Here is a 16,877-nt window from a genome sequence, read left to right on the forward strand (position 1 = left end):
CCTTGAATGTTGATAATAATACATTTTGAGTAATAAAAAAGGAATTGAAGTGAAGCAATTAATAGATTGAATAACGAAAGCAATACTAGTTGTAAAAATCCAGCGTTAGCGTATGTATAGGCGCAAAAAGTCTTGAAATTATTATGGAAGATGGGAGAAGTGAAAGATAAAGCTGCAAAGTGCATGCAATGGTGACGACAAATTACAAAACAGATCAGAGTTTCCTACTTCCTAATATGACGATGCATACCATCTTTTTTTCCTCTGTTCCCATTGGAACCGGATATCCATTTAAGCTCTTTTTCTCAAACTCAAACGTCTAGTCAACACTCTCATACATGCAATAGTTGAAAGTCGATAATAATTTAGTTAAATATGTTAAATTATCTAATAATTTTTAATAAATAGTATTATATAAAAATAATTGTATATAAATTTTTATTTTATTATTATTATTATTATTGAATTGAGTTAAATTGCATATTCATAAACACTCACTTTTAGATATTTAATCGTCATACATTTCAATATAATTTAATTAGAAGAATGTTAGGGGACAGTAATTTTTGTGATTTGTAGCCATTAAATAGTCATCAAGATAATTTTAATGGTGTGAAATTGATATGAGATTTCATCTAATGACTCACTTTTTTTTGCTGGTTATACAGTGAACAAAATTTAATAAAGTTGCTGTCTCCTAGACTTTTCCATTTAATTATAGTCTTGAGAGCAGATGACTAGATATCATGTAGTCGCAAATGCTCGTGTGAGATGAAACTCAATCTTCTCCATTTCTCATTTGATTATTATTGTTGTCTTGTCTTTGGACTTATTATTAGTAAGTAAATTCTATTGTATTTTGTTATGGTGTTTAAATTGTCTTATTTTTTAAAATAAAAAATAAAATATTAAAAGTAATAAATAAATTATATAAAATTTATTAAATATTATTTATTTACTTCTTTTAGTAACTTAGTTACAAAATAATAAATATCATAACATTTATCTTATTAGTATTTTCTATATATTGCCTCTATTTTTTAATGATAAAAAGAAAAAAAAAATACTCAGATTGAAAAAATAAAATAGATAGTTTGGTAACAATAAAAATATTAGAAAAAATATGAATAAAAATATGATATTTGTTTTCCTGGCCTTCTTAAAATTAGAGATCTAAATTAGTACTAAATATATATCTAAATATTGTAAATAAATAAATATTTTAAAATTCACCAACAAATAAAATAAATAGATATAATTAACATTACTTTACACAAAAGTGATATATATTGGTGAACTTTATTGATAAGAATAATTTATTTACATAGCATGAGTCACTTATTATTTATAAACACAATAAGAGTAAATTGGCAAACAAAAATGAAAAAGTAGGCACTGTTTGCGGCGGCTTCCACTTAGGCAAGAGCACATATTCTTCTCTTTTGCATTCCCATTACGAAACACCAACGAAACAACCACCAGAATATGAGTGAAAGTAATGCCACAAAACAGAATACACAAATTAAATGGTTCTTTTGGTTTGGTTGCATTTAATGTAACAAAACCACGCCCCTACTAATTCATTTAAGGTCACTTTGGATAAATTATTTTTATTTAGTTTTTTATTTACATTACATATTAATTCACTTTAAGAGTTCTTAATTTCAATCAAATTTTAAATCCAAATATGAGGTAGAAATTTAGGTACAATTAATTTCATATGAAATTGATAATCGAAAATTTAATAATGACTCTCAACGATCAATTTTACGTGAAAATTTACTACATATAAACTTTGACCCAAATATATTTTTTTTGGTTGCCCACGATATTCCCCAATTCGACAGGCCAATGACAAATCTGTCGTGGATCGGAGCTTTATTTAAGGATCTGTCGCTGGCTAATAGGTTGCTGCATGTACAAGGCGGGATTCGAACCCCCAACTTAAGCGGATGAGTGAGCTGACCACTCGACCAACTCAAGTTGGTTAATTTTGACCGAAATATGATTAGATTACTCAGAAGACAAATAAATTACCATTGTGACTACGACCCAACAAGAGAATTTAAACTTGCAATAGCAGGGAAATGTACAATAGTTGGGCCACACAGTTTACAAGTTTCTGAAGACTGAAGAAGACCAAAGTGACAAATGTGCATTGCTGGCTTCCTTATTTAGTATCATTTATTCGCTGCTCTCTTTACCCCACTTGCAAATTTGTAGGACTATGCAACTCCCAAATCATTACTCATATCAAAATATTTTTTTATATAAACATATTTACACCAAGATTAAAAAAGGTAACTGGGTAGTTTCTTGAAGACAAGGCTTCCAAATTATTAAAATAGACACGGTTGAATGTGAATATCTGATGAAAATACTCATGAGTTTAACTACTTACTAATTGAGTAATTGTACTAAACTGTCTTGGTCTTCTTAGGATGAAAATGACATCTCACTGGGATACAAACTCTTACTTTTATTATTTATAAGGATTCATTATTTTAGGTAATGAATTATAACTCAAATGACATAGTCTTTTTATACTCACTTAAAAAGTCGTGGGATCGAGTTTTTCTATTTTTGGTAAGAAAAAATTTTCATTATTTTATTTTAACATTAATTTTAATTAAAGTAATAAATGTGACAACTAAATATTTATATTTATATTAAATCGAAATTATTAATCTATTAAAATATTATGTGTACATTAAAAAAGTTATTATATATTTTTAATATATATTTAGTGATTATTTATGTGTTTTCATTATTTTTAATATAATTTATTTTTTGTTATTAATTTATTTTTTTGTTATTAACAAGGATCATCATGAGAAGATGTTTTTGCCATCTTCGTGGGAGTAGTTGCCAAAGCTTAGGTGGCTACTCCAATGAAGATTTAATGATTATCATCATGTGAAGATACATCATTTTGACCATTGGATGATAGATTGTAGGGCTTGATTTGATTTGAAGTAAAAGTGTTACTTTTATTTAAAATGTTGCTAAATAAATAAGTTACACTTTTTGAACAAGGATCATCATGAGAAGATGTTTTTGCCATCTTCATGGGAGTAGTTGCCAAAAGCTTATTGATGACAGAAGAGAAGAGGGCGTTACAGAGACACTTCCTTTTCCACAGTCTAATAAATAAATATTCATCCTTATTTCTTTCTTTCTTTTTTTAATTTTTTTCTCACTTTATATATTCACTTTACTTTGTTCGGAATTCTTCTTCTTCTTCTTCTTTCTCTCTGCTTCACTCTGTTTCTTCTCTGTTTTTCTTATTCTTCTCTCTGCTTCTTTCTGAAGCTCTTTCATTAGAAGCTTCAACAATGGCTGACATTACCCATCTACCTATGGAACAGCTTCAGGACCTTGACTACTGCTTAGACTCTAACCCTCCTTGGGGTATCTCTCTCTCTCTCTCTCTCTCTCTCTCTCTCTCTCTCTCATCATAATCCAAACATAACACAGAAATGTGCTTGTACCTTGTTTCTCTCTAGCTTTAAAGTTGCTTATGTAAATATATGTATATGTCACTCTTCATCCTCCATTTTCATTTTCATAATCTTTGGTTACCATGTGAGAAGAATATATAAGCTTCTTAATGTTTAAGTTTTCCACTTTTATCTTATATTCATTTAAAATGAAGGATAATAATTAAAAAAAAAAAAACAGAGGAAACAGAGGGTTGTAAGCTTTGCAGCACTATGATATGAAAGTGTTATTAGAACTTCTTCATGTGGATTCATTTTGTCATTGCAAAATCAAATGAATTGAAGAAATGGAAGAAAGTTTCTTTCTTTTTTATTTTTTTTATTTTTATTGTTTTGATTTTGCACATTGTGTTTGTTTGTTTTTTTCCTTTGCTATCGAATGAGTTATCCCAGAAGTGCTAGATTATGCTGTTACTTCGGTTCTGGCGATATGGATCAAAAAGTTGAAATTTTTATTCTGTTGAGATGGAGTGGGGCTAATGTTTTTGCTGTTTCTGTTGTTTAGCACTTTTTCCCTTGATCTTCGGTTCTGTTTGCTAGTTGGGCTGATTTCAAATTGAATATAGTGAAAATCTATATTTTAACATTAACAATGATGTTATCATATTAAAATAAAGATAAAAATTTAAACGAATGCACTTTTTTCAAAACTCATTCTTTGGTGTGGAGATATTTGTAATTTTAAATAGATACGTATTTGGCTTCTCTGTATTTGATTATAATTTTAATTTGTACTTGTCCTTTATTGCTATTGATATGAAACAGTACTAATAAGTAATAACAACAGCAGGCTAGTAATGATGACAGTTGTAGTAGAGTTACCATTTTACCCTGACATAACTTCTTCTTCTTCTGGCGTGGGTTGATGAAATCAAAACATTAGCCATTGATAATGATGTTAAAGCATGTGGTCCCCCATTTTAATTTAGGATTAAGTAAATCATTAATCATGTGTTTATGTCACCTGGACACACATACTTGGTAGTAAAGATAGATAGTCACAATTTTTATTTGAATTTACTTATGAGATATATCATAATTCTTTCTCCTCTCTTACTCCTGTATAGATAGTGAATCATCCTACTTAATGATGATGTATGTTATTTGTAAAAAATCTGGCTGCTGTTTTCTTATTATATAGCATTGTTCTAAGTAATTTGGAATTCTTCATTTCTTGCAAATTCGGATAATGTGATGTGATCATTGGTTTTATATGCTTTAAGTAATTAAATGTTGAGTTTCGTGATCCAATTTAGGCCACAGCTATCTTGGTTCTCTTGTTTACTTGTATCATGTATTGGATTTCCTGTTGTATGTATCGTATGCTGAATTCTCTCAAAAAATTATTTGTAGATTAATCATACAAAGTAGCGAATTGCATATCGAAGCAAACTGTGTATCGATATGCTTTCCAGATTTCTAGTAACTATGGTTTGCATTCTTTTTCTCTTTCACTCACTGTGAAGTTCTGGTCTTGTATTGCAGCTGAAGCTGTGCTCTTAGCATTTCAAAATTACATATTGATGCTGGGAACAAGTGTGATGATTCCCTCATTGCTAGTTCAAGCCATGGGAGGAAGTGATGTATGCCAAAATTTCCAATTCCTTGCATAAAAAGCAATAGTTGATTTTGGCACACATTTATTGCTTCAAAATTTGTCTTCTTATGTTATTGATTTGGTTGTTCATATGGTCAGGGTGACAAGGCAAGGGTGATACAGACTCTACTCTTTGTAGCTGGAATTAACACACTTCTTCAAGCACTTTTTGGAACAAGATTGCCTGCAGTAGTTGGAGGTTCATTTGCATATGTTTTTCCGATTGCTTATATTATCAATGACTCGTCATTGCAGCGAATTACGGATCCTCATGAAGTAATTTTCCTTCTTTCTATCTCCAAGTATTTCTGATTTTTGTTTTGAAATAGTTACCAAACAAGGACTTAGAGAGCACCTTAAAATTATACATTATCTGTAGAATTGAGACATCTATACGAGTATATGTATCTATTTCGTAAGCATTTATATTGAAGTGAAATTTAAAGGTGTATCAGTAGAATCCATTGGTTATGCTGCAAAAATGGTAATAGTGTGAAACTCAATTTTAGTTTCGAAATGTTAATCATTTAACTTCCACTGAATATTTAAACCTGTTATTTGCATATAAATGACATTGGCAAACTAAAAAGAACTAAGGGATCTGCATATCATATAAGCTTCTCTTAGAAATATACTTAAATTTCTTTCTTATTTGGTAGGGTATTGAAAGAGAACTTGCCATGTGATTGGTTTGCAGAGATTTACACAAACAATGCGTGCCATACAAGGAGCTATGATTGTAGCCTCAAGTATTCAGATAATCCTTGGTTACAGCCAAGTATGGGGACTCTTTTCAAGGTAATTATTCACATGTGAATTAATTTATGAAGAACCTAATTAAGAAAAAATGTTTGATTGTTCAAGCATTTACTTTGGATTTTCTCTTTCAGATTTTTTAGTCCTCTTGGCATGGCACCCGTTGTTGGATTGCTTGGATTAGGATTATTTCAACGCGGATTTCCTGTGGTAGGTGTGCCTGTGATTTAAATTCTAATTGTCATGATCTTTATAATAAATCGTTCACTCTCTTTTTCTAGTTTGGTAAGTGTGTCTCGACAGAAAATACAAAGATGAGAAAAAGAAAGTTTCTATTCAGAAATAATACTTGAGGAACATATCTATCTTTATACATTATTTGATAATGCTTAATTTATCCGTGGATACTAACTTTGATGACACTTTCTTTAGCAAAATCCTTCAATTCACCATGCTCATTGTAGCATGATATATACCAGTACTTCACAATTTACTGAAGTTTATATAACTTTCTTTCATATTTTCTTTTTCAGTTGGGAAACTGTGTAGAAATTGGTATACCAATGCTGCTGTTGGTAATTGGATTGTCACAAGTAAGTGCTTTAGCCTTTAATATGAACTTAAACAAAATGGAAACTGATTTTCATCAAATTGTTCACACACTAATTTGGTATAATTGCAGTACTTAAAGCATGTGAGGCCATTTAGAGATATCCCTATATTTGAACGTTTTCCGGTGTTGATTTGTGTTCCAATCATCTGGATTTACGCCGTAATCTTGACAGCGAGTGGAGCTTACCGGCATAAACCTGTTAGAACACAACACAGTTGTCGTACTGACAAAGCGAATTTGATATCCACTGCTCCATGGTACATACAACAAATAGCATGTATTATTTTCTTCTTCTATGCTTAAATAATTTTGCTGTGTTTGAACTTTAAAGTTTCTTTTCTTTCAAATAGGTTCATGTTCCCATACCCTCTCCAATGGGGTGCACCTACATTTTCGGCTGGCCATTCATTTGCTATGATGTCTGCAGTTCTTGTCTCCATGGTGGAGGTATCTATTTCTTGTTCTATCCGTTGCCTATTACTCCCTCCTTCTCAAAATAACTGATTCTTATACATTTAGATTAATTGAAAATTTAATGTACCTAAATTAAGAAATTGTCCAAATACATTAATATTTCAATAATCCTAAAAGTAAAAGAGACACTTGTTTTGAGGAGGAGGGAGTATTCAAATTTTCAGATTTGCAGGGTTTTTCTTGAATCTTCTATAATCCCTTGATCATGGCCTTTCTTGTTGCAGTCAACTGCTGCATACAAGGCGGCATCTCGGTTAGCAATTGCCACTCCACCTCCTGCTTTTGTGCTGAGTCGCGGCATTGGTTGGCAGGTTAGCATTAATTCAAACAATTCTGTATCCGGATGTGATGAGTTATGAATATACCAAATTTTTAAAATGACATGTTTTGGAATGGAAAGGGTAATATTTATAGTATGGTCAACTTCCTTCGACTGAGGGCTGGAGCTAACCTTGTTTATATTGCTCAGGGAATTGGCATCATGCTTGATGGCCTTTTTGGAACTGGGACAGGTTCTACTGTTTCTGTGTAAGTCCTCCTCTTCATCAAGTTATAACAAGTTTCTTATATGTATCTTTCAATGGAGATTGATGAGTGGCATGATTGTTTTTCATTTTAGGGAAAATGTGGGACTCCTAGGACTAACGCGAGTAGGAAGTCGCAGAGTTGTTCAGATATCTGCTGGTTTCATGATATTCTTCTCTATGCTGGGTCTGTACATACAAATCATCACTAAAATCATTCCAAATGCTAATCACTGATGCTTCTTTGTGTGCTCTTTTTGTTGTGTATTCTTCAGGGAAGTTTGGTGCTGTGTTTGCATCCATACCTTTCCCAATATTTGCTGCATTATACTGCATTCTCTTTGGCCTTGTTGGTATGTCATGTCATCCCTTTCTCTAGTGAGATTCCATTGCCATCACTACATACTCTTTTTTCAATTATTCTTCTATTGACTGCTACCTTTTCTTATTCGTCAGCTTCGGTTGGAATATCATTTCTTCAGTTCACAAACATGAACTCCATGAGAAACCTTATCATCATTGGCCTCACATTGTTCCTTGGAATATCTGTGCCTCAATTTTTCAATCAGTATTGGAATCGACACGGCCTTGTTCATACGAATGCCGGATGGGTGAGTTCTTCTTAAGCATCTTTATCTTTCGCTATCAGTAAACATGTGCTGCCACTTTCAGTTATTTCAAGACTTAAGTTTCAACTTGAGGCCAATTACATTTTCCTCTATTTACTTGATTGCAGTTCAATGCATTCTTAAATACCATATTCTCATCACCAGCAACAGTTGGTTTGATAGTAGCAGTGTTCCTTGACAACACTATTGAAGTTGAAAGATCAAAGAAAGATAGAGGGATGCCATGGTGGGTCAAGTTTAGAACTTTTAGAGGAGACAACAGAAATGAGGAGTTCTACACTTTGCCATTCAATCTCAACAGATTCTTTCCACCTACTTGATCTTGATCAAGATTAGAATTCAGAAGCAGCAATGCAAATTAGATTTTCTTGGACCAAAATTCATGACTAACAAAATGCTAATATTAGCTTTCTTACATCTCTCAATTTTTTGCAGACTATTTATGTAACCATGGTCTAACTGTGGATTGTAAAGCATTTGGGACCATGCTTTGTAGATGCAATAAAAGTGATTCTTTTTTTTTACCCCTCCTTTTATCTCCTATGTTAGGTTTAGCTCAACCTAGTAGTTTTATAAATTGGCTTGAACTTATTTAGACAAAACCTAACATGACCCTCCAACCTTTGTAATATTGACCCATAAACGGAATTTTGGGTCTTATTATTTTCCATAATTCCACTCATTTAATAGTTCCTTTTTCTTGCATAAGTTCTTAATTCTTAACCATATGAGCACTCTAAACCTCAAACATGGTGGTCCTTTACCTACTGGTTTTGGATTTGATTGGAGTTGTGTTTTGTCATTTGAGACTCTAACCAAAAGATTGTTTGTTTGATGAAGACAAAAGTTGCATTAGATTTGAATTGTCGTTTCTTGTACTTTGAGAAACAAAAGTTGAAGCTTCTTTCGGCAAAGGGAAGTAAAGAATAATTGTTATCTATTTTAGCTGCCACCACTACAATGGTTTTTGAGAAACTACAAAAGAACATGAAGCTCCCTAAACCATAAAAATCACAATTTTTTTCTGTCTTTTTGACAAATCATAATTTACAATGTACGATCTCGTATATGTCCCATATTTTGGACTTTTGACTTTCTCCTAATAACGTGTCTATATGTCTCAATATTTCAAGCATTAACGCACAACACAATCCTCTCCCAAGACATCATAGTGTACGTTTTATCAAAGGATCAGATTACAGAATTAATAATCCAGGTTTTACAATCATACGAGTTGACCAAACTTACAAAACCCCCATAGACAGATTTCCTAGCAAGGTCTACAATGAAGTTACCCATCACAATTCCCATCATGCAAATCCATAGTGTTAGCAGTTGCATTCACCAAATAAAACTAAACTAACAAATTCTTCACAAGAACTACATGAGAAAAGATATAGATTAGGTCCACAGGGCTCCACCGGTCTGGTGCAACATTGCATCGATCTCATCCCCGTCCTCCATTTCAAGCTGAAGCAATCAATACACGAAAAACAAATAGGGTTATGATGCATATCAAAATTTATTTCTAGCTTCAATGAACTGTAGGGGGTGAAAGGGGGCGAACCTCATCAGGAGTCTGTTCTGCTCGGAGACGGCGCCCATCGAACAAGAAGGCGATGGCATTGAAGTCCACAGATTGTCGATCACAATACGCATTCATCAGCTTCTTCAGTTGAGTGTTCTTTTTAATCCTGAAGAAAACTTCATTTCCATCCTACAATACAATAAAAATTATTCTTTGATCAAGTGCTCATCACCATAATACAAAGCATAAATCTACAACTCCATAAAGAACTAAAACTTTTCAAGTGCATTATTAACTCATTATATTATACATCTTTCACTGAAACTGCAACAATTAAATAAAAGGAAAAGCAGCTTTGCTGAACATTGCACAAAAATGTATTTACTTGCTTGCAATGTCATTTTACAACATTATGCTATGCATACACATATGAAGAAAATTGAGGTACTGACATAACATAACTATAGCAAACATTTTGAGCATTGCATAGACACATGCAGGGTTTGATTTTCAAAAGGGAATTTCGCATACCATACCTAGGTTATACTTGTAGCCCAAACAGCACAAACACACACACAAAAGAACACACAAGGGATCAAACCAATTAAGTAAGAGTATGTGAGTGTATATAACACTGTTCAATTCCGATCTTTGAAAACTTCGATTCCACTTGCAGATAAAGTAGATAGAAATAAATTCAAGACTAAAATAAAAAAAAATATAGCAAATAAAGACAACTGATCATGAGAATCAGAGTCCCAAAATGAGGGGATTAGCTATAGCAAACTGAAAATACGTAAACTTTACGAAAATTAAAGGTGGCACATAAACACAAATTCACAGAAAAACATGAGATGCTTTTCAAGAAGGTTAAACAATTTTTGGTAGGAATTCGATGGCTTAAAACATATATAATGTGAGAGAAGGAAAAACAAACCTGGCCTTTGACCTTCAAATTGATGTGAGCAGATTGATCGTTGGGTTTCTTGTCTTCCTCAGCCATCGTTCTTCGCTCTCTGTGTAATCGTCACTCACTCTATGAGAAAGTTAGGGTTTTATTTCAATTTTGAATTTCTTTCTTTTGCTTTGCTTCTTTTTTAATTACTCAGAATGACTTGTATTTTCGGGACGCTGACATAACGGGCCACGAATCTATATATTGGGCCGATGAGATTCTGTTGGGTCATTCAGTTCGTTACAACAAACTAAATTCTAATAATTATTAATAATTACTCTATCTAATTACTGAATCACGAATTCACCATCCTATTGTGTGTGTATGTTTCACTTACGAAAAAAAGTAAAGTATGTTCTCAACTCCAATACGCTTGGACCTCCTACGTGTAACTTAACAAAGTAGTATGGAACATTTTTTATTCCACTTATTCCTAACCTTTTTTATTTATATCAAAATTATTTTTAAATATTTTTAATTTTGTCAATTTGTCTCTAATATTTTAAATATAATAAATATTCAAATTTTTTTTACTCAAATTAAAAACATCAAGAACAAAGTTAAATGAGATTAAATGTTATGAATATTTTAAAAAATCACAAATACTAGATATAAAAAACATACTTTTTTTTTGTGACTATATAAAAAAAAGGGCAAGTTACTTAAATAAATAGAATAGAAAAAATATTTACCCAAATGTGCAAAACTGGTTCTTGTTACCTGCATGTGCAAAAAGCCATTTCTATGTAATCCGTGGTAACCCACCACGGTTTCAAAACGTGCATAAACCGTGGCAGGTCCCAGCGGATTATGGCCAAAAGATATAGAGTGTAAACCGTGGTAGGTCACCACGGTTTACTAAGGAGAGATGGCGTGCATAAACCGTGGAGAGTCACCACAGTTTACGAAGAAACTTGTTTGCACATAAAACCTTGTGGGTCACCACGGTTTATGTGTGGTAAATAATGGCCAGAAAACCTTGTTAATTTTATATCTAATAGAAAATGAATTTATTAGCACAATAAATTTATGAGCAGAATCTTAAATTATGTCTTATCAACAACAACTTTTTATAATAGAAAGAGTACAATAGAAAAAAAAATCAGATAATACTAAGAAAATGATTTTTATAGTGCTTAAAAAATTGATGTCTATTTACTAAAAAATAAAAAATTAATATTTAATTTAAAATGATGAAATTTAATAAATTTAAAATATTTAAAATTTTTTATGTAAAATAAATTAGAAAAAAATTAGACTCCAATAATAAACACCATGAAATTTTTGGATTTTTTTCTATTATAAAATAAAAAAAATATTTTTAAAAATAAATTACACAAACATTAATGTTTGGAATCTGTGTTTTTATTTTTTATTTTGAATTTTTATAAAGTTTTTAAAATCTTAGGCGAACTTATAAAAACTACTCAAAAGTTCGTTTAAGCTTAAGGTGACCTCTCTCGTTATATTCATCTTTATTTTTTCATTTATGAAATAAAGATTTATTACACTATAACATATTAATGAGTACAATAAAATAATTACTCGTTAATATTGGTATATTAATATTCATTAACATGCTTATTGATTAAATCTTTTATATAGATTTAATAAATTCACATATAAGTGTATATTGATACATTAGTATTTGTTAAATTTAAAATAAAAAATATTTATTATATTATAAGAATATTAATGAGTACTCTAAAAATTATTAATAAGTAATTATTTTATTATGTTCATTAATATTTTTTATAGTATAATAAATATTTAAATATAGTGTAAAATGAAAAATAGGGATAAACATAATGAAAAAATAATTGATAATACATGTAAAAATTTTATAGTATATATTAGTCAATAATACATAAAGAGAACGAAAAATTTTTATTATAAATATTCAATAGAAATAGATGATTTTTTTTTCTTTATAAAATGTACTATATAGTGTGTATTTATTAGGCTGCCTTTGTTTTCAACAACAAAATAGGATAAGACACTGAAAATAGGATAGGACAAGATACTGATGGACAGAGACATAAAATTTTGTGTTCTTGTAATTCTGCTTGATGATAAACTTGAACAAATTATGAAAATATAATTTATTCTCATTTTTTTCATTAAAAAATTTGAGATAAAAAATATAATAATAAAAAATATAATTATAAAAAATTAACAAGAATAATAAAAAAAAAATAAAAAATAAGTTGTGTCTCTTGGACATAAAATTAACAAGGTTTTCTGGCCATTATTTACCACACATAAACCGTGGTGACCCACAAGGTTTTATGTGCAAACAAGTTTCTTCATAAACCGTGGTGACTCTCCACGGTTTATGCACGCCATCTCTCCTTAGTAAAACCGTGGTGACCTACCACGGTTTACACTCTATATCTTTTGGCCATAATCCGTTGGGACCTGCCACGGTTTATGCATGTTTTGAAACCGTGGTGGGTTGCCACGGATTACATAGAAATGACTTTTTGCATATGCAGGTAACAAGAACCAGTTTTGCACATTTGGGTAAATATTTTCTCTATTCTATTTATTTAAGTAACTTGCCCTAAAAAAAAATACTTTACTCTCAAATAAACTAATCAATTTTTTAAAAATTAGCGAATTAAATTGTTAATGACAAATACTTAAAGCCTTTTTGGTATTATAATTAATTATGGATGTTTTGGCCACTGATAATTTTTCAGGAAACCAGTTGGTACATTTGATTCACCTATTTTCAGTTCAATTAATATATTCTTGTTAGTGATACAGTTGGCTATGAAACTACAAAAGATCGTGATGAAGCAATATTTTCAGATCTCGGTTTGCATAAAGCTAAATCGTAGTTGAATGCTTTAGATAGAAAGAAACAGCGAATTATTAAAAGGATTGCATTTCTCGGGTATTCCCCTTATTTGTGCCTTTTGAATTTCTCCCAAAAATGTGTATATCCTCAACATTTCAAGGCCATAGCACATAAGAGGAGGCTCTTCCAAGACATTATATTGTACCTTTTGTCAAAGGATCAAAATATAGACTTAAGGATCCAGGTTTCATAATCATACGATTTGACCAAACTTGACAAAACCCCATAAGAGATTTCAAGCAGGGCCTACAATAAAGGGTGTATCACAATTCCCATCATGCATATCCATGGTAACACTCACCAACAAATTAACAACTACACTAGATTACGTATCAAATTCTTCACAAGCATATTCATAGATTGAATTCACAGGGCTCCCCCAGTTTGGTGCAACATCGCATCGATCTCGTCACCATCCTCCATTTCCAGCTGAAGCAATACACACAAAACAAGCAGGGTTACGGTGCATGTTAATATATATTTTTCCCAGCATCAAGAAACAACAGAGGTGAAGAACAGTGCAAACCTCATCGGGGGTCTGTTCAGCTCTGAGACGGCGCCCGTCGAACAAGAAGGCGATGGCGTTGAAGTCCACAGATTGTCGATCACAGTACGCATTCATCAGCTTCTTCAGTTGAGTGTTCTTTTTAATCCTGAAGAATACTTCATTTCCATCCTAGAAAACAATAAGAAGTTAGTCTTTGATCAAGTGTTCATCATCGTCATCATCATACAAAAAAGACCAACTCCATAAGGAGCTATAAATTTTGACTGTATTGTACACTTAGGACTAATCATTGTATGCAAGATGACAGAAAAACACCACGACATAAACGATTAGACTTGGTTACCTTTGACCAGATTATATTATACACTCATCATATTATGCAAAACAAAAAGAATCCAGAAAAGAAACACGGCTTCAAACTGAAACAATTCATATAAATTGCACTACTGCACAAAAATACCAGATTTCATCCATAACAAAATTTATGTCAGAGAGGCATCAAACTTTTGTTGATTGAAAAGTCAGCATTGAACATAAGGAAACAAAGTGCTAAAAGAATCATGCAACTCTCTAAGGGAACCTTGGAATGTCATTTTACTAACTTCTACATACAGATGAACTGGTAATGTGTTTTCATGATGAGAAAATAGGGGATAGCAAGTGACACAACAGTAAAGCGCAACAAACACACACTTCTTTATATGGCAATTTGGCTAAGTAGACATTTAGGATTTAGCTGAAGCATGAATGCTCAAAAAGATGAAAAATGAAAAACGAACATGACATGCAAATATAACCCTTCAGAATAAAATTGAGGCACTGACATAACTAGAACTATGCCATTTGAGCATTCTATATAGATAGCAGGATTTCAACAATTAGGAATTCAGCATAGTTGTATGTATCTCAAACAGCACACACATCACGCAAGAACACATAAAGTATCAAACCTAATTAATATATTTCCTCTTGGATAAACAAAACGTAGCTGATAACTTAGAAGTGAAAACACTTCAACTATGAGCGATGGTTAAGCATAAATCGAAAGAATTCTGGATATTATAAGCAATCATCAATTTAAAAAATAAAGTGCAGATATAAAAAAAATAGAGAGGGAAAAAAAATATAGTAAACAAAAATCACGATAATAAATCAGAACACCAGAGGGAGCGAATGAGCTACAGAGCACTTAAAAACGAAAAATTTATGAAAATCAAGGAAGACGCATAAACCAAAAATTAAAAGAATAATATGATCCTCTTAGAAAAGTACTTTGTTTTTTCAGTGAATTCGTTTGTTCTAAAAACTTGAAGGAGTAAATTTAGTGAGAAAAATTCAGAACATAGAAACAAACCTGGCCTTTGACCTTCAAATTGATGTGCGCAGATTGATCATTGGGCTTCTTGTCTTCCTCAGCCATCGTTCTTCGTTCTTCCTGCGATTCTCTCTCAGAAAGTTAGGGTTTTATTTTGATTTCGAACTTTTAATTTTTCTTTGATTCTTTCATAAAATCATAAGTCATAACTCAGAGCCACGTTTCTATTTTAGTGGCGCTGAAATTACGGGCCAGGAATCATGATATTCATCAGTGAATTGTCTCTGAGGCCCACAGGCTATATCGATCACTAAAATGGGCCTTAGTTGGATCAATATGTTGTTGGGTCAGAGGGTGATTTGCTAAACAAAATCTGGATTCGCTGATTTACATGTTGCAACCAAAAAGATATTTTTCACTAAAAAAAAACCAAAAGAAAATTTATAAAAAAGTTAAGGTCTTTCTTTTGGGCTTTAACCCTGTATTAATACCAAAAAAAAAAGTATTAACTATTAAGCTTTACCCAAACATATATTTTTTATTTGAATAAAATACTATATTTAAAAATTATTATATATTCTCCTTCTAAAAAATATTTAAAAATTATTTGGAAAATTTTTTATTTCATTTGTAATATTATAAAAAGAAATTTAAAAAATATTTGAACAAATTTTTTTATTTCATTTGTGAGTATTACAAAAAGAAATTGAAAAACCAACTTTTTTTAGGTAAATAATCAGCCAATATTTATCTTACCTTTTAAATTTTTCTTTTCTTTACTTAACATTTGCACATCACTATTCACTTCTCTGTTAGCCAATTGTTGGTTAAAAAAAACCTTGAGTCTCTAATATAATATAACAAAAAAGTGAATTATATGGTAAAGATATAAGTTTGTAGATTTTTCCTTTAATACGATGAAAGAGAAATTGATAAAGGTAGGATTCACATTTTAAATAACAATAAAATAATAAAAAATAACTATAAAAAGAATTTATACTCTCTCTATACCACTTCAATCTGTATAGTAGAGTGCCCCTAACAAAAATTATACTTGTATCCAACAATGTATTGTTATATTAGCAAAAGTGGAGTCTTATTTATTATGTAAAAAGTTATACCAATATAATCATTAATTAGGTTCAATACATAGAAATCAAATTCCTTTCGAGGACAAACAAAAAACTACCGCAATTAATCTCCTTTAATTAAAAAAAAAAAAAGAGTATAAAGCAAACTTATCCAAACGATCATGGGCTCATGGCCATGAGTCAATGTTATATGTTATGGTTATCTTTGGAAAATGAGCTTTTATTCGAACTCAGTGATGTATGGCTCTCCAGAAAAAGTTATCGGGCTTTGATTTGTCAATATTCATTATGAAAATTTGGCACTCATTTTCTTTGGTGCACAAAATTTTGACAATCTCAAATATTACTTGTTTTTTAATCGCTTGATGTTGGCCCCTCTAAAACATTGCCTCACGAAGTTCACAATTTTAGTGTCGCAATGACAAATGAACAAATATATCCTACTCAACATATTAACTCTATTGGCTGCTTCAGTTCGTTTTCGATCTCCTTTTCGGGGGGAAGATGATAAAATTTGATTAATA

The 16,877-nt window shown here is 31.2% G+C and overlaps 3 protein-coding genes across 3 annotated transcripts; 1 reads left to right on the forward strand and 2 right to left on the reverse strand.

The window, feature by feature from the left end:
* The first annotated feature begins 3,192 nt into the window (after positions 1–3,192).
* On the forward strand, positions 3,193–8,801 carry LOC112765238 (nucleobase-ascorbate transporter 1). Its single transcript, XM_025811153.3, has 14 exons — positions 3,193–3,411; positions 4,986–5,083; positions 5,197–5,373; positions 5,795–5,895; positions 5,988–6,063; positions 6,387–6,446; positions 6,536–6,723; positions 6,817–6,913; positions 7,165–7,251; positions 7,410–7,468; positions 7,560–7,651; positions 7,740–7,817; positions 7,921–8,075; positions 8,201–8,801. Exons 1-14 carry the CDS (start codon positions 3,336–3,338, stop codon positions 8,411–8,413), a joined length of 1,557 nt encoding a protein of 518 aa, XP_025666938.1. The 5' UTR covers positions 3,193–3,335; the 3' UTR covers positions 8,414–8,801.
* Positions 8,802–9,249: 448 nt separating this feature from the next.
* LOC112765239 (small ubiquitin-related modifier 2) lies at positions 9,250–10,945 on the reverse strand. Its single transcript, XM_025811154.3, has 3 exons — positions 10,559–10,945; positions 9,661–9,810; positions 9,250–9,563 (listed from the first exon to the last, which is right to left on the reverse strand). Exons 1-3 carry the CDS (start codon positions 10,622–10,624, stop codon positions 9,495–9,497), a joined length of 285 nt encoding a protein of 94 aa, XP_025666939.1. The 5' UTR covers positions 10,625–10,945; the 3' UTR covers positions 9,250–9,494.
* A 2,505-nt stretch (positions 10,946–13,450) lies between these two features.
* Positions 13,451–15,537, reverse strand: LOC112765050 (small ubiquitin-related modifier 2). Its single transcript, XM_025810909.2, has 3 exons — positions 15,302–15,537; positions 13,966–14,115; positions 13,451–13,868 (listed from the first exon to the last, which is right to left on the reverse strand). The coding sequence occupies exons 1-3, from the start codon at positions 15,365–15,367 to the stop codon at positions 13,806–13,808; spliced, it is 279 nt and encodes a 92-aa protein (XP_025666694.1). The 5' UTR covers positions 15,368–15,537; the 3' UTR covers positions 13,451–13,805.
* Positions 15,538–16,877: the final 1,340 nt, after the last annotated feature.

This window comes from Arachis hypogaea, chromosome 17, assembly GCF_003086295.3.
Source record: "Arachis hypogaea cultivar Tifrunner chromosome 17, arahy.Tifrunner.gnm2.J5K5, whole genome shotgun sequence".
In the NCBI taxonomy this organism is placed as follows: domain Eukaryota; kingdom Viridiplantae; phylum Streptophyta; class Magnoliopsida; order Fabales; family Fabaceae; genus Arachis; species Arachis hypogaea.

Bases quoted from the DNA above. Each gene is read 5' to 3' on its own strand.
- LOC112765238 (XM_025811153.3), top strand. From the start codon at position 3,336: ATGGCTGACATTACCCATCTACCTATGGAACAGCTTCAGGACCTTGAC. The intron at 3,412-4,985 runs GTATCTCTCTCT...CTTGTATTGCAG, and splicing joins AGACTCTAACCCTCCTTGGG to CTGAAGCTGTGCTCTTAGCA. The intron at 5,084-5,196 runs GTATGCCAAAAT...TCATATGGTCAG, and splicing joins AAGCCATGGGAGGAAGTGAT to GGTGACAAGGCAAGGGTGAT.
- LOC112765239 (XM_025811154.3), bottom strand. From the start codon at position 10,624: ATGGCTGAGGAAGACAAGAAACCCAACGATCAATCTGCTCACATCAAT. The intron at 9,811-10,558 runs GTTTGTTTTTCC...ATTGTATTGTAG, and splicing joins ATTTGAAGGTCAAAGGCCAG to GATGGAAATGAAGTTTTCTT. The intron at 9,564-9,660 runs GTTCGCCCCCTT...TGATTGCTTCAG, and splicing joins CAGAACAGACTCCTGATGAG to CTTGAAATGGAGGACGGGGA.
- LOC112765050 (XM_025810909.2), bottom strand. From the start codon at position 15,367: ATGGCTGAGGAAGACAAGAAGCCCAATGATCAATCTGCGCACATCAAT. The intron at 14,116-15,301 runs GTTTGTTTCTAT...ATTGTTTTCTAG, and splicing joins ATTTGAAGGTCAAAGGCCAG to GATGGAAATGAAGTATTCTT. The intron at 13,869-13,965 runs GTTTGCACTGTT...GTATTGCTTCAG, and splicing joins CTGAACAGACCCCCGATGAG to CTGGAAATGGAGGATGGTGA.